Raw genomic sequence first — 25687 nt, 5'->3', positions numbered from 1 at the left:
TGAACCTGGGCACCGCCGGCCGCCTGGGCACGGGACTGGGCGGGGGCGCTGACCTCAGCCTAGGAGGCCTGGGATCCCGGAGCCGCCCGCGCCCGCGGGGACCTGCGAGTTGCACGCCCTCCCCGAGCCTGTGCTGCTCGCGGCTACTCGGCGGGGAGAGGCCAGGTGCCCCCCTCTTCCCTTCTCTTCCCTCCCTCCCCCACTCCGGTGCCCGCGGGAGATCCCGCCCGTCCGCCTCCTCCCGCAGAGGTGTAGCCCGCTGCGGAGCTGACAGCGGCCCCGCAGCCACCCTGTCCAAACTCTCCGGAAGCGGCTGGAGCAGACTCGGCGCTCAGGCCGCCGCAGCTCCAGCGGACCCACTGTTGGACCGGAGGAACCCGCCCTCCTCCCGCGCCCAAACTTGGAGCACTTGACCTTTGGCTTTGGTAGGAGGCAGGCCGGCGGGTGGCTGGACAGCTGCGGCACCTCGAGGGCCTCTTGCCTGGGGTTCCAGGACTGTCGGCTACACTTCTGGGCTCCCGGCTTTGCTCTGGGATCCTGAGGTGTCCACATCAGGCGCATGTTGACTGAGACCTGGAGTCATGGATGTGTGCGCCCGTGTTGCCCTGTGGCTCCTCTGGGGGCTCCTCCTGCATCACGGCCAGAGCTTCAGCCATAGCCACAGCGAGAAGGCGACAGGAGCTGGCTCGGGGGCTAGTTCTGAGGAGTCCACTGCGGCAGGTAAGGCCTTGCCACGGGCTGGACTGGGCTGGACTGAGGTGCCTGAGTGGGCAAGTTGAACCTTAGGTTTCTACATGTGCGGCTGATGGCACTGCCTGTTCTCAGTAGTCCAAGAAGTTCTTTCTGTTCAGGAGCCATGGCTAATGTCTGTCCCTGACGAACAACTTTCCTCCTCTCTCCCCAGGATGTCTTTTGTTGGCAGTGAGAAGGGGTTGGCCTTTCGGGCACCTTGGCCTTTCAGATCAGCAAGCCAGGACCTCTTCTCAGGACTACTTGTCTGGAAGAATGGCTTAGGCAAATGATGTCTATTGGCCATGATAAGTCTATTGCTTTTGGCCAGTTTCAGCACTTGGCAGCACAGGGGAGGTTGAGGCTACTTGGGTTGGGCAGGGAAAGTCAGGGCTGGGCCAACTCTGTTGCCCTATAGCTTGGTGTTGAGGTGTGCCTTTCTGTTCCAACAAGCGTGGGAAACTTAGTCCCTCCCTTCCCTTAGGTAATCCGCTGTCTTTTAGCTATCCCATTTGAAATATCAAGGCAGTTCTTTAGATCGAATACTATTTACCACTAGGGAGTTAAATGGCTTTTTCTTATTGTGGGTATGGTATAATTTCTGGGGCCACTTGTTGATTTATTCCATTTCTTCTGACTGATGAGGGTAGGAATTCTATGATATTTTTGATCTGTCCTGTTTTTCCTTATGCACTCATGGAGCCTTGTCAGGTATCAGGAGCCCTGGAGTTCTGTTGCAGAATGCAAAAGAAAAGAATACTTTTAAAATTCAGTTGTTTTACACAAGACTTAGAAGGAATTCAGTTTTCTTTCCCCATTTCTCTCACCCTGTCACCGTGATCTATCCAAAGCAGTGGATTGTGGATTAGGGAGTGTTTATAGCTGAGTTCTTTATGAGGGGACTGCTCAGTGGATACCCATTGATATAGGAGGAAAAGGAAACATAGGTCATAGTGGCTGGGAGGTTTCATGGATGGATCCAGATGCTGGCTTTGATGATAGACCCTTTCTCCGAAAACCCTCTCTTTTAACTTCTTTGATTGGGCTGGGTGTACCTGAAGGGCTGAGTTGCAAGTAGGGTTGCCCTACGTACAAGCATAGCACCTAGGCTGTTATTTTGTTTTTTAATTTTTTATTTTATTTTATTTTTTTAAAAAATTTTATTTATTTATTTGACAGAGAGAGACACAGCGAGAGAGAGAGCACAAGCAGGGGGAGTGGGAGAGGGAGAAGCAGGCTTCCCGCAGAGCAGGGAGCCCGATTCAGGGCTGCATCCCAGGAGCCTGGGATCATGACCTGAGCTGAAGGCAGATGCTTAATGACTGAGCCACCCAGGCGCCCCGTAGGCTGTTATTTTGAAGATTGGTCTTTCTTGCAGATTAATCTTGTTCCTCCATATGGTATCTCCTTGGCCCCTGAAATGTAGCTCAAAGCTTGATTTTCATTGGGCTGTGAAGGGAAAGTCTACGAGGCAGATGTAGATCAAACTGTGAAGTAGACCCTAGGAACCCTAGGAACATCTCTGCTGTCTCCGTGACATTCCTGTTTATAACAGATAAAATGTCCTTTTCTCCCCCTAAAATATGAGTGCCTGACATAAAATGAATATCTTTTTGGGGGGGGAGGAGGTGTTTTATATTTTAGACATGAGCTAAAGGGATGAAATTCTGAACTTTAGGCATTAGCTTGCTATCGAGAAGAGTGTGTGTGTGTGTGTTTGTGTGGACACACCTGCCTAAGGTAAGAGGCATTCCAGCATCCCTCAGAACCACCCCATGACTTGAGCTTGTGGGGACAGCCCGCCTCACAACATATCTCAGACGCCTGGCTATGCTGACTCTATCACTTAGGCCTTGATTCCTCTCAGTTCAGAAATTAGTTTCTGTTGTCATAATAATACTGAATCCCAGGGAGGGAAGTCTCAGAGAGAGACCCTAGGTACTAGGCATGATTGTAGTTTGTGAGAACCTGGGGACCCCAGAACTGTTGTTCTAGGTTGTCCCCTTGGGCCTGTCTGGGACTTTGACTCAGACAGGGACTCATTTTTTTTGCAAAGAGGTGGCTTACGGACTGGGCTCTGCTAAAGGATTTGGGGAGAAGCTTCTTATGCAGCTAGAAACTCTCGTAGGCCTTACAGTCCCCATGTAGTCTTAGAACACAGGAGTTTTACTTGCCCTTAAAGCTGCCATTTCTCTAATCAGATTTGGCATACCCGGTCAATTTATATGTTCTCTATAGTTTATACTTTACAATTATACAGCTATTTTTCCTATAAAAGGCTCATAATAGCCTAGTAGAATGCATGGCAGGTGGTATTATCCCCCTTTTTATAGGTGAAGAAACTGGGTTCTGTCTTATAGGCAGGTCTTAGGTTTCTCCCATCTTCTCTGGCCCTGCCCCATTAAAGGAGTGGTAGGCAGGGCCAAGAGAATGTTACTTTCTTCCCGGTCGTTATTTAGGCAGGCCCTTGTAACTGAGCTGATGAGATCCAAGGAAAGAGCTGTCTTTTTCTTCCCTGGAGAGTCTTCTGCAGGGGCCAGAGAATTGGATTTTTTCTCTCGTTGGATGTATCTGTCCATCTTAGAGCCCTGTCCCTGCAGTGAAGGCAGGTGCTCCACTAAGAGGCCCCCTCAGTTGGGCAGTGGAGAGGCCATTCCTGTCACCTTCTGGCTCTTTGATGCCCGCACACACAGCTGTGCTAAGTCACTTTCTCAGTAAAGATCTGAGCCTGGGCGTGCTACCCTGGGGGCTGCATTTCTGAAGCTGGCCTGGAACCGATGCTTGGAACCTCCCGTAGACTCTGGGCTCATTGCTTCCAGAAACTCAAAAGGTTTTCTGCAGAATGTTTGTGGGGGATCCCAGGTGAGTCAGGTTGTGACTGCCAGTGTTGGAGATACTGAGGGCCTCTGATCAGGAACTGTGGTGTGACTCAGTATAGCCAGAACAGGGTGGAGGATAGGCATCTAGGCAGTCTGTGCACTGCAGGCTGGCTTCTCAATCAACCCCTGGTGGGAGTGGGAGGCCAGAGCCCTGTCTGCCCACCCAGCTAGTTGCTGCTGCCTCCAAGGCTATAAATGGCCTGGCCATCTTGGTGGCTATGCTAATTTTAGCTGAGGGTAGCTCCCGGAACTGGACCAGGGCCAAGGGCAGGTGGGTGGGGCTTGGCTGAGGCTAATATTGGGGCTGGGAGAGGGTCACACTAATCCTGGAGCAGCTAGGACATCATCTGCACCCAGCTTTGACAGTCACCCCTTAGCTAGGTTAATTTATTCAGCAAACCTCGAACAGTGCAGCTCATGTCCTATTTATTCAACAAATATTTGGGTGTCTGCTCTGTGGCACACACAGTATGTTTGATGGTGGGAATTTAAGGATGAATAGAACAGATAGGTTCTCTGCCCTCAAGGAGGTGACAATCTCGGGGCACCTGGGTGGCTCGGTCGTTAGGCGTCTGCCTTCGGCTCAGGTCATGATCCCGGGGTCCTGGGGTCGAGCCCCGCATCGGGCTCCTGCTCAGCGGGAAGTCTGATTCTCCCTCTCCCACTCCCCCAGCTTGTGTTCCTTCTCTCGCTGCGTCTCTCTCTGTCAAATAAGTAAATAAAATCTTTGAAAAAAAAATAAAGGGGGCGCCTGGGTGGCTCAGTTGGTTAAGCGACTGCCTTCAGCTCAGGTCATGATCCTGGAGTCCTGGGATCGAGTCCCGCATCGGGCTCCCTGATCGGCAGGGAGTCTGCTTCTCCCTCTGACCCTCCCCCCTCTTATGTGCTCTCTCTGTCTCAAATAAATAATAAAAAATAAAATCTTTAAAAAAAAAAAAAAGGAGGTTACAGTCTAGTGGAGAGCTAGGAAATAAATACATAAATAAATATATTATCATGTGATGGTGCTGCGGAAGAAAGCGTGACCAGAGCACTGTTTGGAGAATGGGAGGAGGACAGAGATCCAGCTGAAGGAGCAACTCAGTGCCTAGGAAGACATTAATTAACAGCAGCAATAATAGCAACTAACATTTGTTAGTGCTTAGTGTGTGGCAGGCACTGTTCCAAACATTTTATTTCACTTAATTCTTACAATCATCCGGTGTGCTGAGTATTAGTCCTGTTTTATATTGGAGGAAATGGAATCAGAGAGAGGTTAAGAAACTTGCCCAAGGTTGCACAGCAAGTAGGGAGTAGAGTTAGAATTTGAACCCAGGCAGCCTGACTCTTCTCCCTGCATCCACCTCAGCCCTTAGGGTATAGACTCACTCACAGCTTTGGGATCCACGCTGTGATAGAGGTATTGTATACACACACACAAGGCTGTGGGCAGCCCAGAGGAGCAAGTGACTAACACTGCCTGGGAGAGCTGGGGGAGGCATTTCAGTTTCCCCCATAATTTTTTTCTCAGATCTTGGGAGATAGAAAGTGGTTGCCTAATTCAGAAGTTAAGAGGTGGAAACATCAGTTAGTTCAACCCACTTATTTTTACAAATGAGGAAACTGACATCCAGAGAAGCATCAAATACAAGTTCCACAGTGGGTTATTGGTGGAGCTAGACAAAGACAATCGAGTCAAGGACCCTGACTTAATTGGTTATTCAATCCACAATGAGTGCTTACTGCTTGCTTTGTGCTATGGAAGAGACTTAGGGCTACCAAAGAAGTCTAAGTCTAGGGGCAGGGGGTATGCTACTATTAAATGTAGCATAATGCACAGGCTTAATGAAGCATAAAACCAGGCAGTGTAGACAGTGTAGCCTGAGGATTAAGAGAGCTGTGTGTGGGTTGGGCTCAGCTGAGGTGGCTAGGGAGGACTTCCTGGAAGGAGGAGTTGGGTAGAGGCAGAGGGGAACCAGGAGGGAGTGGTGGTCTGACTTGGGGAAGGCTGCAGGAACGGGCATTGTAGATGCCTGGGTCTCCAGTGTGAGTACATGGAGTCTCACTGTTTGGTGGCTGAACAATAACTGGGCAGAGTTGCTTCATACTTGGCCGGCTACCTCGCATGAGAGCCTGTAGACAGGAAGATTGCAGTCATATGTGATCTAGGGGCAGGTCTAAGAACTACCATAATCTTGAAGTAATGATAAATGTAAATAATATTTTGAGATATGTGCAAGTGTAATGTGGTGTGAAAATATCATTTCTTTTGGTGACAAAATCATAGGTACGCTACTAATACTGTGGTTGGTTGCCCATAAGATATAATTGAAGGAAATGTTACCTTTCAGTAAAAGAATATTTGAAATAGGGATGTAATTTCTTTCCCATCCAAACTCACAGGCCCTTCTGAATTCTATCTATGGGCTCCTCCGGAATGTGGGGCCTTCATGTTAAGAACTCCTGTTCTTTGGCAAGGAAGGGATGAGGTCTTGTTGAGGGAAATGGTTTCCTCGGGCGTCCTAGGACTTGGGTTTGAGCACCAAGGGGCCTCTCATTTCCTGCTGAGTAACTTTGAGATACATTGCTTAATGACTTCATGGGCATGCTGTGGTACAGTTCCCTTTGTGGGAAATGATACTCCAGGAAACAAGCAGCTCCGGCTATCAGACTTTTAGGGAGAGAAGTCTGGGCTTCCAACAGAGCTTTTCTTTTCTTTTCCTTTTTTTTTTTTTTTGTTGTTGTTTTTTTGTTACTGCTGATAAAATATATGAAATATTTAAGATATACAGCAAGGTATAAAAAATAATACATTGAATACCATGTGCCCAGGACACAGTTTAAGAAATAAAATAATAACAATACAGAGCTTTCTTTATTACCCCAGGACACTTTGTATAAATTTCTAATGTAACACATAACAACACATTGTGTATATGTTTGCTCTCTTCCAAGTGTAAGCTCTGTGGAAGAAGGGAGGAGGGGTTGTACTTTATTTATCTCTGTTTTTATTGTGCCTAGCCTAAAACCTCTGTTAAAGTTTGTTGGAAAAGGTGGAATCAGGGCCTATTTGAATGGATCATATTTTTTCTCTTCCTTTCAAACCATCTCATATGTCTTGCTACACATTCTGGGCTTTTCCTCAACCCGTGGATGTGCTGCTCATACAGGGTACTTGATATTTTCATCCACGCTCAGAACTGTTTATTCTTTTTCTTTTTTAAAAAAGATTTTATTTACTCATTTGAGAGAGAGAGACAGAGAGAGAGAGAGTACAAGCTGGGGGCAGAGGGAGAGGGAGAAGCAGGCCCCCCGCTGAGCAGTGAGCCCAGTGCTGGGGTGGGGGGGGCTGCATCCCAGGACCCTGGGACCATGACCTGAGCCGAAGGCGGACGCTCAACTGACTGAGCCACCCAGGCGCCCCTGTTTATTCTTTTTCAGTCTATTTTATTTTATCCTCAACTTTGGAATTAGGTGGGACTGTTTTTATTATTATGGCCTTTTTCAAAGTGACAAATTTGCAGCTGAGAAATTTGTGTTTTTGCTCCCATAGCTAAAAAGTGGCAGGATCAAAACTATGCCTCTGGGGATCTGTGTTCCAAACCATAGCTGTTTTTATCAGAACATATTACCTGTTGATGTGTTCCTCACGGATCTGGCACTCAGAGCCTTTAGCCTCAGTGGTCTGGTGATAGCTGTGTTAACAGGGTGTTTGAATAGTCTAGCAATATATAACCAAGTGTGGCTGCAGAACATGGTAGAGTCCATAATTTTAGGAACCATGCTGTGCTAGTGGAGTTATCTGTGTATGTGCTTGCCTTCCTCAGCATACCATAAACTCCTCGGAGGGTAGGACAGCAAGCTCCTAGCACAAGGCTTGGCATGTACTATACTTTGTATATAATAAAGTTTATAGAACTAAACCAAAGGGGATTTATTTTCTGATTCTGATTCTCCTGTAATTCACTAAGCACTTGGTTAGAAGTTGAAAAAATTTTCCTCGGAGAGGGTTAGGTAGTGTTGAAGAATAAACTTCACTTATTTAGAAAGTTCAGTTTTAGGGGTGCCTGGGTGGCTCAGTCGTTAAGCGTCTGCCTTCGGCTCAGGTCATGATCCCAGGGTCCTGGAATTGAGCCTCACGTTGGGCTCCCTGCTCTGTGGGAAGCCTGCTTCTCCCTCTCCCCCTCCCCCTGCTTGTGTTCCCTCTCTCGCTGTCTCTCTCTCTCTGTCAAAATAAATAAATAAATAAAATCTTTAAAAAAAAATTTCACTGTTTTAGAATTTCTCACTCTTTGTCTCTGTTCAAAAAAAAAAAAAAATCATCTAGATCAGTTTGGGTCCAATAGCTTCACTTCACTTGGAAGAACTTTGTGTAGGATTTTAAAGAAACCAGACTCTTACCTTTGCAATCCTTACCAAGAGAATGCAGTTAAGAGTAGCTGGAAGACTGTCTGATTCCACCAAGGACCCATGTGGAGCGGGGAGGAGAGGGTTGGGAAGTGAGTGGATGGGGCTGGATAGAAGCCTTGATGTAGAGTGAGATGATTGGCTTGGCTTTGCTGAAGGGTCTGAGTTGGCCACAGCCGTCAGAAGTAAATATCTGGATTTAGGGGGACTTGAGAATTCCAGCTCCTTTCCTTACTAACTATGGATCTAGTGGAGGGTAAGTCACTTCATCTCTTTCAGGCTTAGTTTTTTTTTATTTGTAGAAAGGGAATCAGTAACCTTAATGGATAGGTTTGTAGTGAGGATCACATGAGATAACTTACATGGTGAGAAGGCTTTATAAACTCTCAAGTACTGCATGATTAGGGATAGTTGGGTCCTCTCAACCTTAGCTTTTGTGGGCCTGAAAAACCCCAGTCAGAATCCGAGTGTCTGCTTGTGGTACCACCTCTCTAAAGCACCTCTGAACCTGCTACAGTCCCACTGTTTAACTTGAGGTATACCCATCAAACGTGTATAGACTCTGGGTATGGTCGAGCTAGGCTTTTATTCAGGCCTTACTCTAGCCTGTAGGGAAGCTATTGATAAAATGTGGGTGCTTGTATTTGACCTTATTTCCGGTCCTTTCTCCCTTCCTTTTATTGGGTGTAACCACTTCCCTAGCCCCAGCTGCAGGCTTGAAATGGCTGACCAGATGGGCCTGGTCCCTACCTGTAATGGTGCATAACAAATTATCCCCAAACTTAGAGGCTTAAAATAATAAACATTTATTATCTTACAGTTTCTGTGGGTTAGGAATCTGGGTGCTCACTTAGCTAGGTGCCTCTGGCTCAAGGTCTCTCATGAGGTTGCATCAAGCTCTTGGGCTGGGGCTGACGGCTCGATTGCGGGGGTGCGGGGGAGAGCATCTTCAAGTTAATTTATGTGGTTGTTGGCAGGCCTTGGTCCCTTGCCACCTGGGACTCTCCATTGGGCTGCCTCCTGACATGGTAGTTGGCTTCCCCCAGGACACGTGATCCAAGAGGGAGTGCCCAAGCTATAGTCTTTTTATTGCTTAATCTCACAATTGATATGCCACAACTTCTGCCATATTCTGTTTGTTAGAAGCAAGTCAGTAAGTCTGGCCCATACTCAAGGTGAAGGCCTTAAACAAGGGCGTGAACACCAGCAGGGTGGGGATCACTGGGGGCCTTGGTATCACCCTGTGGTATCACCCTAGGGCCGTGATACATTTACCCTGCCTGTGGTAAAAAGAAGATGCCTATGGTGTCACCCCAGGGCCATGATCTTGGGAACAATGGCTTCTAGGTGCTGTGCCCTCTCAGCTTTTCTTTAACTTCCTTTACTTGCCTCCTAGAGTTTTGTGGAGTCTCTCTGTACTCCCTTTGGTATCATGTCCTCTTGGTTCATGCATGACTTCATTGCTTTGACATGTAGATTGGCATGGCCCCTCCCTCTATATTCCTCCTGTATCTTAGGCCCAATCCTAAAGTAGCTTTTTATCCTACGTTCTAGTGTTGTCTTGCAACTGCTCAGCTTGGTACCTTCAGTTCTGAAGCCCATTGTGCATCTACTGACCTTGGCGTCTTTAGTGCCCCAACTTGGCCTCAGAGAGCTAGACTTATAAGTGGCATTGAATTGGGACTTACACATTGACAGATGAAAAACTTACTACGACCTTTTAGGTCATTGGTGTTAGGTGCTAGGACTTAATGTCTTAGTATGTCAAAGCTCAAGGACTTTTAAGGACCATCTCTTCCAAACTCCTCATTTTACATATCAGAGTATCGAAATTTGCCCAGTGTTTTAGCTAGAATCTCATTTTGTCTGATTCTCATTCACATGCTATTTCCGCTCTGTTGTGGAGTCTTTCTACCCTAACACAGCCAGTTTAGATTGTTAGGGGATATGAAACTTATACAGAGGAGAACTAGAAAGTGGTTCACAATACTGTATCATGTTCACAGAAATTGGACTGGGCAGAATTGGGAGTACACAAAGTCAGCATCAAGCACTGCTTCTGAGGAGTTTCCCGCACAGCTAGAGAGCTTTCATATCAGGCACAGTAAAGGGAACCCAGTGGTATCTGTGGCTTATGGTGACTAATACGTATCTGCATTCTGTACCACTCCCTTGGCATTTCAGTTCAGAGCACGGAGGGATCTCTGTCTCTTGGGATGTACGGAGCAGGCTCCCTGAAGGAGGAGTGTCCAAGCGCTGTACTGCGTCTCTCACTGTTGTTTGGCTCAGCTGCTTGCATTATGTATGGACTTCGGGCCTCCCCAGGCAGGTTACATGTGTCTAAAACTTCTGGCCACCTGGAAAGTGCCAAGGGGAAGAAGCTCTTTGGGCCCCGAGAATTTGACAAAGCCTCGCCTGTGTTGGCATAGCTTGATGGGGCAGGTGGATCTGCAGAAGGAAGGCTACGGCCCTGTCGTGTTTGTCAGAGTGGAACAGATTTATGTCATGACAGACCTGCAAAGAGAAACCTGAAATGAGCCAGCAGCCTCGTACTTTTGTCTTCCGCTGGGGAGCTTGGGACAAAGATGGTGCAGCCTCTAAAATCCCTCGATGGGTGGTGGTTTCCTTCCCGACCCAAGCTTCTGGTCCCGGACCACTTTGCCTACTTTATCTTCCTGTGTTCCTCTCTCTGGATCTTGGCCCAGCCACACTTTTTTCTTTATCCTGGTCTGCAGAACATACCTCACACTGCTTCTCTTTTGCCTTTACTTACGTCATTGTACTCTCCTCCCAGAATGCCCTCCCTTCTCCTCCTTTCTTCCTACCTAACCCCTCAGTCCTCTGGGAAGTGTTCCCTGACATCAATACTAGCCACGAGTTCCCTCTCATCTCTGATCAAGCTCTGGTGGCACTTGCTGTCTGCACTACTCTATGCACTTCACACCCTGCTCATACCTCTTAAAGCAAGAGATAGCCTGCTCTAGAATCAAGAGCCCTGGGCCCTGGCTGAAGTCTTTACCGGCTATAGGGCCCAAGCTACGGTGTTCTCACTTGAAAAATGGGGTTAAAAGAGAGTTAATTTATATGAAAGTGTTGTATAGATTTTAAAGCCATTTTTGTTGTTGTTGTTTCCGATTTTGTTTTGTTTCGTTTGTTTTGTTGACGATAGTACGTATCCTTGGTGTGTCTCACAGTGCTGGTCAGAAAGTATGTGCTCAGTAGATATTTGTTGAATGAATGAATGGATAGCAATGAGTGGATCTTTGGCTTGAGTAGGCATGAAGGGAGAGTGCCGGGTAAATCGGCACCAGTTCCTGTGAAAAGCTTAGACAAGAGTGCTCCGAGATTAGGGGTAGGATTCACGTGGTGGGTTTTCTGAGGAGTTCTGTGAGTGTTATTTTTCTGCTGACTCTACTTTGTCCCTATTTGTTGAGGACCTACCAAAGCTGTGCTCGACGACAGTTATTAGTTACACCGGGGGATACTTTGGCCCTGACTCTGGCCAACAGTTTTTGTTTGCCTCAGCAACGGCTACCTGAGCAGGTGGCCGCAGCAGGACTGTGCTCCGAGGGGCCCGACATGAGACCTGCGGACAAGCCTTCCTTGGGTCCCGCTGTCCCTGTCTTTGGTTCCATGGTCCACGTGGGTTTACCTCAGGTCAAACTTGAGGCAGCCAAATGAACACAATACACTTTAACTGCTTTTCTTAGCCTGGCTTGTGGGATGGAGGAGGGAGTCTTCTTTCCTGCTGGGCTGGTTGTGCAGCAGGGAGGTAGGATAGGCTGGTGAAGATCACTGGCTTTTAAAATGTTATCTCTGATCCTGGAACTCCCTGGACCTCAGAGAACTCCAGCCTGAGCGGACATCACAGCAGCTTTCCTCCAGGGCACTGGGGAAAGGGCCCCTAGGGAGCCTTGGTGGAGGAGGCAGAGGTTTGAGAGAGTCAGCCGTGTGGCCGGCAAGGCCCAGCGAGGACAGGTCTGTCCCTTTCCTCTGTTGGCCACATCTCCAGAGCTCCTGGCTGCCTTGTATGGAGTTCTGGCCTAGGTAATGACCAGAAATCTCTCTGGCAGGCAGGCTTCCAAATCTCATATGCTTCTAATTCTCTCCAGGGTGATTTCAGTAGCTCTGCTCCTGTTCGGCCTCTCTGGGTTATCTCAGGCCTCTCAGGAAGCTCTCAGAACTCTCATCACTACAGTGTATGTTAAAACAAATGTGTCCATGTTTGCCAAGTTCCCAGAGCCAGCATCTAAAATGTAGTGGCCAGGGGAGACGGGTGCCCTGTATGATACATGCACAGGTTAGAAAGCAGTGTGTGTGTGTGTGTGTGCACATGTGTGTGTGCACGTGTGTGTGTGCGCGTGCGCGTGCGTGCGCGCTTGTACGTTGCTGGGTAGCCAAACTCCTGGAGGTCTTGTTTCAAGTAATTTCTGCTGAAAAGGGCGAAGTTCACGGGAACTCACCCTTCCTATCGCTAAAGAGATAAATATGTAATTAAGACAACTCAAGTAACTTCAATGATAAGAATGATGATGGTAGCTACTATTCATTGAGCACCTGTTATGTTCTAGGCACTGGGCTAGGTGCTTTACATCTGTATAATAACGCCTAAGGGTGAATATTTTTTTCATTTTGTAGATGGGGAAACTGTAATTCTGAGAATGTAAGTGATTTTCCCAAGGTTATTAAGCCAGGATTTGAATTTAGGTTTATCTGACCCAAAGGCCAGTGATGTTTCTATTTTAGTTTAATAATTTGTGGGGAGGGGAAGAAACAGCTATATGAATTTAGGTAGAGATGTGCATTTGGTTTAAAAAGTGTACAGCTTATCAGACTGTTAGTGGTATTAGTTTTTTGTGTCACCTAAGTGGCTTGGAAGAACCGGGATTAGGAATTTGGGATGGGGGAGGGAATGAGAGGGTGTATTTCAGTTATAAATTCTGAATGGGACTATCACAGTGGTGGAGTATATAGCTACAGAGTGGTGTGTATTCAGTTTATGTCTTCCAAAACTAGCATTATGGTTGAACTCTTTTGGATATAAGCTTTGGGATAGAGTCTGTATCTTTGTAGTGTTCTTTACTTCTTCGGTCAACATTTAACATGTATGTTATATGACAGTTCCTGCCCAGTAGAAGTACTGTGTATAATAGGGGACTGTAAGATGTGCACTGACTTTTTTCTTTATTATAATAAGAGCTACTATTTATTGAGTACCTACTCTAAACTAGGACTGGGCTAGTTTACTATTACTACTACTCTGTACTACTTTCATGTACATGATCTTGTATAATCCTCACAGTGGGTCTCCCATTTGCTAGTTTATTGTGCAAGGTGATCTAGGTTTAGTGCCCTATGAATGATACTGATGGTCCTTTTGGAAAATGAGATCAGGGAAGCTTTGTGGAAGAGGTGGCAGCTTAGTGGCTCTTCAGGTACTTCAGGCAGAAATGTAAGGTAGGTTGAGGCAAGCATTCCAGCCAGAGGAAATGTCATGAGTGAAGGCGTGGAGTGGAAAAAAGTAGTCTCTAGGGGACATCAGTTAGTCCAGATTGGCTGGAGAGTAGCATCTATGAAGGAGAGTACTATAAAATAAGGCAGAAAAGATTGAGGAAGGATCAGGGAAGGCCTCAATGCCAGGCTAAAGAATTTAGACTTGAGTTTGTAGGCAATAAGTCATTTGTGCAGGTTCTGACCAAGGAAGGGTCATGACCTGAGTTTTGCTTTAGGGAGATTAATCTCAGAGTGTATATACAATGCATTGGTGGGGGTGAGGGTGGAGGTAGGGAGCCAAGGTAGGAGACTTTGCAGTTGTTCACGAGCAGAGATTAGGGTCTTCATTGTGGCTGTAGAATCAATAGGACTTATAGTTTAAGGGTAGGAAGGAAAGAGAAGAGTCAGAGGTACGCCCATGTTTTGAGTATGGGTAATGAGGAGCCTGGTGGTGCCATTAACAGAAAATATATGACAGTTAGAAGGAGGGTCAGTGCTAGGCAGTGATGCGTGGAGGGGTAGTTGACTTTATTTGAAGTGCTGGGCAAGGGGCTACATTTCACAGTACTCCAGGAACCAAAGACTTCTCTTCTCCACACTTCTTTCAGATCTCTCCATATTATAGATGAGCTTTCAGGTGCCTAAAGAAATGAAATGATTTGTGCAATGGATGGATTCCAAGTCTGAGAATCCAAGTTTCTTGTTTTTTAGCTATTAAGCTTTCTAACAAAGCTGGGTCTTCATTGTAGGAAAATCAGTCTTGGAGATGGAAAAACCTGGGTTCAACTCCAGCCTTTGCCGTTTTCTGTTTGTAAAATCTTTTTTTTTTTTTTTAAAGATTTTATTTATTTATTTGAGAGCGAGCAAGAGAGAGGATGAGAGAGAGAACACGAGAGGGGGTAGGGTCAGAGGGAGAAGCAGACTCCCTGCTGAGCAGGGAGCCCGATGTGGGACTCGATCCTGGGACTCCGGGATCATGACCTGAGCCGAAGGCAGTCGCTTAACCAACTGAGCCACCCAGGCGCCCTGTTTATAAAACCTTGAACGGGCTCCCTTTTCTCTCTGAGCCCTAGTTTCCAAGTTTGCAAAAAAAAAAAAAAAGGAATATTAATCTCTACCTTATGAAGGCAATGGAAGATAATATACTTTGTAAAACTCTTAAGTGCTGTGTGAGGGTATTATCTCAGGATTATGGCTTGAGGTAGAGCCAATATATATAGTGAGTATTTTGGCCAAATAAGAGCAGACTTAAAATTACAGTTTTTCATGGGAGGTCTTCTTTCACTTTAGGCTGTCCTAGACTACTCACCTGCATTTGGGGCTTTCTGGTCTGGGAACATGCCAAGTTTTTCATGGTTACACATCTCTACTTTTCCAGTGGGAAATGGAGTTACTGAAGGAACACCAAGCGATCCTATCCTATCAGCTGTTCTTGGCCTGAGAGATGAGTACTATCCCCTTCCCCCCAGGGTCTTCTGCCAACCTTCTGCAGGCTCAAGGTGTTGGGGCAGAGTGATAGCTGAATTTTAGGCTATGCTTTGGAGGAGACTCCTGCTAGACCAGGTGAGGCCTGGCTTGGAGCAGAGGTACCTACTAGGGTGTAGCTGCTGGTCAAAGCTGGTGCTTGGAGTCCTCTTGAGGGCATCTCTTCGGTTTAGTACACAAGTTCCCGAGTCCTCTTGAGAAGTGGGAGTAGGCTGCTTGTGTTTTGTCAGGTCTGTGGTTACACAGCTGCCTGTCATGGAAGTGGGCCTGAAACTGGCCATCTTGTCGGATGTCTTGTCACACACCCTCCGAGACAGTAGAGGGGGATTGCAAGATTTTCTAATAAAACAGCTGCTGCTTGTTTTGTAGCTTTTGTCTTAAAGCATTTTCCTTTCACTTACTTCCCTTGAACCTTTATTTCTTTTTTTCCTCTCTTCCTAGCTTGGTTCTCTTGAGTCTTCATAGTTTTCTTTATGGAATAGGTACTTTAATAAAAAAGAACACTAGGCTAGGAATTGAGTAGACGTAGTTAACATGGGTGGTGATACTCTTGACGTTTCTGGGCCTTTGTTTCCCCCATTCCAGGTATTTTGGGGATAATAGAACTTACCTCACAAGGTTGATGTGTACAGATCTTATGAAATAATGTGACAGGTGTTTAGTCTTATACACATATGAGTAATTTATGATTAGTTTTCCTTTAAATTGTCTGGTCCTCTATATAATTCCCTGGTTCATCCCTTCTCCTTACTACCCTTTGTCCCCTGGGTTCTCACTTTTCTTTATAACCTTGCTTTTTCACTTTCAGTGACAACAAGTTGCAAGGGAGAGGGCCTGAGCCTTTGGGAAATATAAAGGTTGTTGGCTTTCGAGTGTAGTAGCTTATCATTAACTTGGACAAGACACTTTACCCCTTCGTGCCTCAATTTTCATATTTGCCTGCTGGTTTACCATGTAGCTCTATTCTTTTGAGTTTTGAAGTTATTTCCATTTTGGAGCATCTCCCTTTAAAATACAAGCATTACTGGGGTGAGGTTACCCCAGAATCAAAACTAGCCTTTGCTAGCTTTTCGGGTGTGGATCAGCTAGGGGATAGCCACTGGGAAAATGATTCACAGTGGGACACTGGGGTGGAGGAATGGAGCCTGGCAAGGCAAGGCTTAGTTTACTGATGCTGGAAGGGTGTCAGGGCCTCAGGGCATACTTGATAGGCCTCTCTCACAGCCCACACCCAACGGTTCTTCCTGAGCTGAGCTAGGGCCTGTACTCTCCGCCAGGAGTTAGAGCTTGGTGAGGCCTGATTCCCCCAAGAATTCAGTGATGAAAATTAGGGCACTTGAGCAGATCTAATTGGCTGAACTGTGTGAAGGGCAGAGGCTTTCCCCGGGGGCTCCTTTTAATCTCCTGTGGTTATAGACTTTTGAGGTTGGACTAATTAAAATGTTGGCACCTGGACTCAATACCTTTCTTTGCACTAGGTCCTGCTCCCGCCTCCTATAGTACCAGAAGTTGGCACAGGGCTGTCTTTGCGGAAAGCTGAGGAGTGGGTTTCTATCTCCTCATCTAACTAAATGCACAATGATGTGGTATTTGTCCAGAATGGGTTGCCACATGTCTCATGGTGGAGAGAGATAGAGGCTGAGACCTGGGTCTGGATATGCCTGGATTTACTACTCTCTAGACTCCTGAGATGCCCTTTCAGGTTGATTCTCTGTTCTGTTAACCCCCAAAGGGCTTTGCTCTGTTAGCTGGAAAGTAATTTCCCCTGCTTTGGAGCATTCCTCCCTGGTGTGTGTTTCGGTTCTAACCAGAAAAAGGGAGAAGGAAAGGGTGTTTATTAATTCCTACCATGTTCCAAGTTGGGGCTAGTGTTTTACACAGCTGTCTTTTGAGATGTGTATCATGCCCATTTTACAGATGAGGAAATACTTGTGAAAGGAAAGTAATTTGCCTGATTGTCATTATAGCCTGTAAGCAACCGAACCAGAATTCAAATGCGGGTCTCTCCCAAAGCCTCTTGTTACCTTCCTGAAGTAGTACAATGATTTCATATCCTCCTATCCTTCCACGCTGAGATAATTTCCTACCTCCAGAAAGTCTTCTTCAGTTTCTACAGCCAGAATTATTTTCTTGGCCTGCATTTCCAGAGCCTTCTGCCCGTCTCTCTAATCTGGCTGATATTCATGAGGCATGGATCTGCACTCGCCCCCCTTCCCATTTGACTACTACCACTCCTGCAAGGGGTGGCACTCAGGATGTGTTTGTTAAAGAACCAGATGAAGTTATAGTGTTAGAATTTCAGGCATCATGACACACTGGTAAAGGGAAGGGTGTTGGGCAGTATTGGCTAGCTCTCTGAATCAAGCCAAGCCTGGGTCTTGATTTGCTCAGAGTGTGCTGTGTTATGCCAGAGGCAACAGGGTCTTTTTTATAGGATGCCTTTAGGGTTCCTGGGGAGCAGGCCTCTGTTCCTCTAGGTCTTTTGCTTTGGCATCTGGCTTTAGAGTCTGTTTCTTTCTTGAAGTTTCCTTGTAATTAGTAAAGTTAGAACAATGCTACCTGGAGTAAGAATGGTGGTGACAGAGCCCTCAGCCTGGCCTTGGTTGCTGGAATATACCTGTTGACTGTGGGGAGGTGGGAGTGGGGGATAGAGATGCGGGGTTGGGCTTTTTTTTTGCAAAGAACATGCTGAGTCATTAACCTGGAATTGAAGCTTAAACTTTCTGCAACCTTTACCTAATGGTGTGTGCCACTTCAGAAGCTAAAATCTTTCCTGAAGAAGGCAAGTCTGTAAATGGATTTTCATAAGTTGAATTATCTTTCTCACTGACTTGAAAAAATTATAAAAGTATTTTCAGGCCCTTTTCTATACATATAGCATATATGCTTAGTGTTACACATCAAAAGTTCTCTTGGGGGGCGCCTGGGTGGCTTGGTCGTTAAGCGTCTGCCTTCGGCTCAGGTCATGATCCCAGGGTCCTGGGATCGAGCCCCGCATCGGGCGGGCTCCCTGCTTGGCGGGAAACCTGCTTCTCCCTCCCCCACTCCCCCTGCTTGTGTTCCCTCTCTTGCTGTGTCTCTCTCTCTCTGTCAAATAAATAAAATCTTTAAAAAAAAATAAGTTCTTTTCTTTTGGGAATAAATGGCAAATTAGAATATGAAAAATACAGTTAAAACACCTTTAAGGGGAAAAGTAACAATATTAATAACAATCAAAGTAAATACCACATTAGGATAAAACACAGTGGTTTTGTTTATTTGTTCTGTTTTGATGCTATGGGAAACCTGAAAAGCTTATTCAAACAGAATGGTCTAGATAGTGACATGATACCCTTTTGGTTTGTCTAATATTGAGAATAGATTATGAGATGTTCTTAGGAGAAGGGGAGGAGAATGCACTCAGGACCAGGAAGAACTGTGCTTTAGCTCAGATGCAGTACTCAATTGTGTAGGACACAAGAAACTAGTAACTAAACTTTCTGGTGTCTGTTTCCGTGTTAAATGGGAACAATACCTACCTTATTAAAATTTATGAGGACTAAAGAAGATCACGTATGGAAAGTGTTTTGTAAACTCTGAAGTATACTGGCGTCATGCTCACTGGGTGACTGGAGCCATTTTATCAGTACGACAAGGAAGCTTTGCTGTAAGGTACGGCTTGCCATAGGTGGGAAGAAGGATGCAGACTCGATGAGTAAATGGTTGAATGCTGTCTGGGCAGCCTCTGAGAGGAATTCTTGTGAGGTGAGGGAAAGGACTGCATTCAGTCCTTCCATACGTACTACTTGTCGAGTCCTGCCTGCGAGCCCAGAAAGAAATGCGCGTATCTGCTTATTAGATGTGTGGTGTGCTGTATGTGGAGACAACTGTGTTTGGGAAGAAAGCTCCATAACGACAGGGGTTTTTGCCTTACACACTGCTGTATATGCACCCAGGGCTAGTGCTTGACATAGAGTAGGCTCTCAATAAATAATTGTGGAAAGAAAAGTTTTGGAATCAGGCAGGCTAGGCTCAGATTTGGGCTCTGCCGTTACCAGCCCCTTTCCTGAGCAAGTTGCCTGATCTTTCTGGGGCTCCATTTCCTCATTTTTAATGGGACTAGGAGGGGTGCCTGGGTGGCTCAGTCAGTTAAGCATCTGCCTTGGGCTCCGGTCGTGATCCCAGGGTCTTGGGGTCGAGTTCCATGTCGGACTCCCTGCTCAGCGGGGAGTCTGCTTCTCCCTCTGCCCCTCCCCCTGCTCGTGCTCTCTCTCTCTCTGACAAATAAATGAAATCTTAATAAATAAATAAATAAATAAATAAATAAATAAATAAATAAATAAATAAATAAAATGGGACTAGGATTAGCTATCATACAGGATTATTGGGAGGATTAAAAGCATTTAAAAGTTTGGGGTGCCTGGGTGGCTCAGTCGGTTGAGCTTCTGACTCTTGATTTCCGCTCGGGTTGTGATCTCAGGGTCCTGGGATTGAGCCCTGTCTTTGCAAGGGCAGGCTCTGGGCTCAGCAGGGAGTCTGCTTGAGGATTTTCTCAATTCTCCCTCTGCCTCCCCCCCATAAATAAATCTTAAAAAAAAAAAACCATTTAAACGTTTAACAACTTTTGTAGGAGTCCTAGTAAGTGTTTTATGAAATATCGTTTCCCCTTTCTTTTTTCCTTCCCGATTTGCAAAATGGGATGGAAGCAGAGGGAAAAGCACATCTGTGCAGGCTTGGGCAAGCCTAGCTAGTGGTTTCACGGGTTTGATCTGACCATGTCTTCCTTAGGTATAAGATTAGAGTTATCGGTATTATTTCTTCACAAAAGGAATTCCCTGCAAGGGTGTCATCATTACTATGCTTTGCTTCTCTGCATCTCCCATGGTCTTGGTGGAAGGGCTGGCTCTTGTCTTTCAAGGCAAGGTAGCTTTTGCACTGCAGGTTTGTGCAGAGGTTGTTTCCAGAAAAAGCAGCTTCCACTGGAGAGTCTGGACTCACCTGATTTGGATTAGGCTTTTATAGCCAGCCATCACTTCCTCCAGCAGGCCCTCCCTTAGTAATTGTTAGTTATAGCTTTGAAAACGTGTACTCAGCTTGACTTCTGTTCTGGATCAGTTGTAAATTCTCCCTGGACTTGAAGCAGAATGTGTTTGCTCAGGTTAATCAGGTATTTATGAGTTGACCTTTCCTAGTGAAAACCTAATTTTTTCCTCATGCCTGAGTGACTCCAGCAGGCTGAGGGCCTTGTTCTCAGACATTCCCGGAACCTCTGGAAGTCGCCACAGGTTTGCCTGCCCTTGCCTGCAAGGCCTGTGGGATCTGTCTGCCCCTTGGTCAGGGCGCCCAGTACCTTTCCCTTTTCTCCTATGGAAAGACACTGGAAATACCACTCTCCTGTCTTTTATCATCATTTTAGACGTCAGGGCTTTCTCTTCTGGTTAAGTTTCACAGGAGGAATTGTCAGACCGTCAGGTAGAAAGGGCTTCTTGCTTGCAAACTGAAGCCACTTGGCAAGAAGTGGGTAAAGAACGTGTTCCCTGATGGGAGTGGTCAGGCCCTGGGTAAGTTAGTTGGGGGGTTAAATGGGCCTGCTGACTTCTAGAGTCAGCAAGTGCCCTAGCTGTGTCCTCAGTGCCCTCCTTGGGGGCTGAGCATTGTCACAAGGGAGATCTCAAATATGGGCCGTGGAAAAGGGAAAGGGAGGAGGGTTAAGGAAAGGAGATAAGGAAAGAAAAGAGAACTTTGCTGAGCTGTTGCCTCGTGCTAGGTACTTCCGACCAGTTATTTCCTTTCATCTTCACAACAACCTTGTGAAGTTTACCAATGATGAAACTGAAGCCCAGAGAAGTTAAGCAACTTTCCCAAGGTCACAGAGCTGGTGAATGATAATGGTAATAGTTATCTGTTGTATGTTGAGAAGGCACCTACCAAGTTTCTTTTTTTAACGTGCTTTATATAATTTAGTACTCACCACCAGCCTATGAAAGATTGTTATTATTTCTGTACTGCAAATGAGGAAAGTGGGAATTAGAGAGTTTTGGTTACTCCATGAAGGTCACTGATGTAGCAATAGCAGTGCAGGGATTTGAATCCAGAGTCCTGTGATTGTAAAGCTTGTTCCGTGATGTTCATGTCACTGCAGACAGAAGAGCTAGGATTCAAATGCAGTCATGAGAGCAAGGTTCACGTCTTTCTCCGTCTTGGTATCCCCCAACCTCTGATAGTGCCTACCACATTGTTAGTGCGCAGTAAGTGTTTGCTGTGAAATCCAGCTCTGCTCTCCCCTGTTGCTCCCTGTTGCCAACTGCATCTGGCCCCAGCCCCTTGGCCTGACGGTCTGCTCTCCACAGTCTACGCACTGTGGCCTCCCTGCCCTCCCAACACACAGCATTTGATCTAGCACCGTTAGCCTCCTGCTACTTCATCCCCTTCCCGCTGGCTACACATTTCTGCTGCCATCATCCTCTAGTCCTGTCCGTTCTTTTCTATGTAGTTTCTCTGACTGATCCCAGAGATTCCCCTTTCAAGACTATAATCTTCCAGGTCTGTATCATATAATTTGGTACCTAATGATCTACTATTTCACCTTCTAATTGTTTCATGGACATTAATCTTCTCTCCAGCCAGCTGGTGGTAGTCATATCATAATGACCCCACAGTTACTTTGTGCTTTGCCCTTTACAAAGCCCTCTCCTGTTCAAGATGAGTCTTTCTGTTCATCATACCCATAGCAAACCTATGAGACCTGGTAGGGGATGATTATTTCTGTACTATAGCAGAGAAAACAAATACAAAGAAGGCAGGCAAACTTCTCAAGGTCATATAACCACTTGGGGACAGAACTAGACTAGGTCTCAGGTCTGTTGCTTTCTGGCTTCATGTGTTGTTTGCCATGCCTTCCACATGAGTATTTGTCCCTGGCATTTCCTAGAACCCTGCCTTCGAGGGCCATCTGAAGCAGAACATCTACATTCAGGAGGCTTGATTGGTGACTTGGGGAGTGGTGGGGGAGCCCGGATAGCCATCTCAGGCACGTCTCAGAGGTGTCAGTGCTCCGGGTTGCTACTGCCTGAGAGAGGTTCTGGCCCTGCAGCTTCCAGGATTAATGTTCAACTGACAGGCACTGGCTTATTTTGAGTGGTCCTGCCCATCCAGGAAATAGGGCAGGATGTGTGGTGCTGGACAATTTCGTGGTGTGGCAGTGGCCTGAGCTTGGGGAGCAGGCAGACTAGACCTTAAAATCTGGTTTTGCTGTTGTTTATTAGCCACATGACCCTGGAGAAATCATGAATCTGTATGAGCCTTAGGGCTATTGTGAGAATGTATTTAAGGGCCACATGATGGCCCTTAAAGAAAGGAAGTATCTGTAAGTATAAGGCATGAGGAGCCTGAGGAAGACATGCCGGTGACCCTTGCAGGTTATTCCCTGTGGGTTGGGTTGCAGACATCAGTGATGATATGCTGCAATGGGGCCTTTTGGTTGATGGATCAGAACTTGAATGTGGGGCCCGATGTCTCTAGTCTCTACTGCCTACTTTGGGCAATGAAGACGGCTCGTGCACAGCTGATGGATGGCTTCAGAGTCAAACTTTGGGAGTAAAATCTTTGTTTTCCTGAAAGACTTGGGCATTAGAATTGTTGCTTCTGAAAAATCAAGAACACAGTTTTTTTTTTTTAAGATTTTATTTATTTGAGAGAGAGAGAAAGCATGTGAGAGAGCGAGCACAAGCAGGGGGAGGGGGAAGGGGGAGTGGGAAGGGTGAGGGGCAGAGGGAGAAACATGTTCTCCGCCAAGCAGGGAGCCTGATGTGGGGCTCGATCCCAGAACCCTGGGATCATGACCTGAGCCGAAGGCAGACACCTAACCAACTGAGCCACCCAGGCGCCCAAGAACACAGTTGTTATTGAGAGATTTCAGTGATTTCTGAAATCAGATACTGCTCCGAAGCTATTTTGTAAATACTTCTCTATTCTCCTTGAACCCCCATCCTGCCCCAAAAGAAAATCATTCAGATTTAGACCACTGTGTGATAGTTGTATCTTTGGTCTCTGTGGCCACCCAGCCCCCAGCTCCCTTCTCAGAGATAGCACCGCTCCAAACTGCTGCTTCCGGGGAGACCATGCGGCACCTTTCCCTCCCTACCCTGCACCCGTGACCGGGCTGTGCTGTAAGGGAAACAGCAAGGACACAGACCCTATTCAGAAAGGAGTTTGCTTTCTCACTGGAGACTTTAGAAGGCCTGACACAGGAAATGACTAGAAAACAAGAGCAAGGGAATATAACTCATTGCTAAAATGGCAGGTTTGGATGCATTGGGATGTGAGGGCAGGCTTTGTGGAAAGGCAGGAAGAAGCTGGATGGGAAAACATCAGTAGCTTTGAGTTTTTCCTTTTAGAATATGATACCATGGGCCATTCACCTTTTTTAATTTTTTAAATGAGGTGAAATTCACATAACATAAAATTAACTATACACATGTATGACTCAATGGCATTTAGTACATTCACAATGGTGTGTAAGCAACATCTCTATCTAGTTCCAAACCATTTTTATACACCCAAGGAATCCCATACTCACTAAGCAGTTGCTCTCATTTCCCCTTCTCCTTCACCTGGTGGCAGCCAGTCTGCATTCTGGCTATACGGATTTACCTATTCTGGATATTTCATCTGAACAGAATCATGATATATGTCACCTTTTGCATCTGGCTTCTTTCGCTTAGCATAATATTCTGGAGGTTTATTTGTGTTGTCGCATGTGGCATGTAGAATGAAACTGTATTCTATTCCTTTTTATGGGTAGCTAATATTCCATTGTACGTATATGCCACAATTTGTTTATTACTCCTCTGTTGGCGGACACTTGGCTGTTTCCATCTTTTGGTTGTTGTCAGTGGTGCGGCTATGAACATGCATGTACATGTAGTTGTTTGAGTACCTGTTTTCAGTTCTTTGGGGGTATATACCAGGAGTAGAATTGCTGGGTCATATGGTAATTCTATGTTTAAGTTTTTGAAGAACTGCCAAACTGTTTTCCACAGTAGCTGCACCATTTTATACTCCCTCTATCAGTATGCAAGGGGCCCAATTTCTCTACATTCTGACATTTGTTATTTTCTGTTTTTTTGATTGTAGCCATCCAAGTGGGTGTGAAGTGGTATTTCATTGTGGTTTTGATTTGCATTTGTCTGATGACTAATGATGTTGTCTTTTCCTCTGCTTCTTGGCCATTTGTACATCATCTTTGGAGAAATGTCTATTCAAGTTCTTTGTCCATTTTTTAATTGGGTTTTGTCTTTTTCTTGTTGAATTGTGTGACGGTTAATTTCATGTGGGCCGGGCTAAGGGATGCCCAGAGAGCTGATAAAACATTGTTTCTGGGTGTGTCTGTGAACATGTTTTCAGGAGAGATTAGTATGTGGGTCAGGAAACTGAGTAAAGAAGACCACTCTCACCAATACCAGTGGGCATCATCCAATCTCCTGAGGGCCTGACTAGAACAAAAAGGGGAGGAGGGTGAACTTATTCTCATTGCTTGAGCTGAGACATCCATCTTCTACTTTTGTACATCAGAGCTCCTAGTTGTCAGGCTTTAAACTTGGACTGGGACTTACACCATCACCCCACCACCTGGCCAAGGCCTCTGGACTTGTTCTGAATCACACCACCAGCTTTCCTAATTCTCTGCAGATGGCAGATGGTGGGACTTCTTGGCCTCCATAACCATGTGAGTCAATTCCTATAATAAATTTTCTCTGATATATATATATCTCTATATATCTGTATCTTTCTCTCTTTCTGTATATATAGCCTATTGGTTATGCTTCTCTGGAGAACGCTGACTAATACAAACTATAAGAGTTCTTTATATATTCTGAATACCAGACATTCAAAATTTTTTAAAACATACTTTTGGGGCAAACCTTCCTAGACTTAAAAATCACTAACTTGTCGGGGCGCCTGGGTGGCTCAGTTGGTTAAGCGGCTGCCTTCAGCTCAGGTCATGATCCCAGGGTCCTGGGATCGAGCCCTGCATCGGGCTCCCTGCTTGGCGGGGAGCCTGCTTCTGCCTCTCCCTCTGCCTGCCTCTCTGCCTACTTGTTCTCTCTCTCTCTGTCAAATAAATAAATAAAATCTTAAAAAAAAAAAAATCACTAACTTGTCTTTAAATATACCTAGATCTTTGAGGCACCTGGGTGGCTCTGTCGGTTAAGTGTCCGATTCTCCGTTTTGGCTCAGCTCATGATCTCAGGGTTATGAGATTGAGTCCCACGTTGGGCTCCGTGCTCAGCGGGGAGTCTGCTTGGGATTCTCTCTCTCTTCCTCTCCCTCTGCCCCTCCACCTCCCCCTCTCAAATAAATAAATGAATCTTTAAAAAAATATATATACTTACATCTTTTATGTCTCTTAGCCTATGATCAGACTTTTTCTTTTGTCTAGAATATCCTTCCCTTCTTCTGGTGGCTGAAATTATAATTGTTCTTCCAGGCTCACGTCAAATGTTACTCCCTCTGAGAAGCTTTATTAACCCCTTTCTCCTCCTTATTCCACTAGTTAGGTACTCTTTGCTATGAACATCTCTATAATGGTATACTTTTTTATTGTCTGCCTCAAATCACTAGGTTGTATTTCTAGAGTCAGGGATTATATTTTGATTTATTTCTGTCCTTATCATCTAGATGGCCTGGCTAGTGGATGTTAATAAATGCTGAATGAAATGAGCATAGAGTGGAAT

The 25687-nt window shown here is 45.9% G+C and overlaps 1 protein-coding gene across 4 annotated transcripts in view; it reads left to right on the top strand.

Moving 5' to 3' along the window:
• STIM1 (stromal interaction molecule 1) overlaps positions 1–25687 on the top strand; it is a 177650-nt gene continuing 151963 nt past the window's right edge. For 2 of the 4 annotated variants that reach the window (XM_081798732.1, XM_081798733.1), the window contains exon 1: positions 9–720. In XM_081798732.1, the coding sequence (XP_081654858.1) occupies positions 582–720 (139 nt within the window). In that variant the 5' untranslated portion in view covers positions 9–581. Of the gene's footprint in view, positions 721–25687 lie in introns of all 4 variants that reach the window. The other 2 variants (XM_081798729.1, XM_081798730.1) reach the window with 2 other exon arrangements.

The sequence above is a fragment of the Leptonychotes weddellii genome, chromosome 11, assembly GCF_054177405.1.
Source record: "Leptonychotes weddellii isolate Sample4059 chromosome 11, ASM5417740v2, whole genome shotgun sequence".
NCBI classification, from domain to species: Eukaryota; Metazoa; Chordata; class Mammalia; order Carnivora; family Phocidae; genus Leptonychotes; species Leptonychotes weddellii.
The sequence above is the reverse complement of the archived record's forward strand: the minus strand, read 5'-3'. Positions and strand labels throughout refer to the sequence as shown.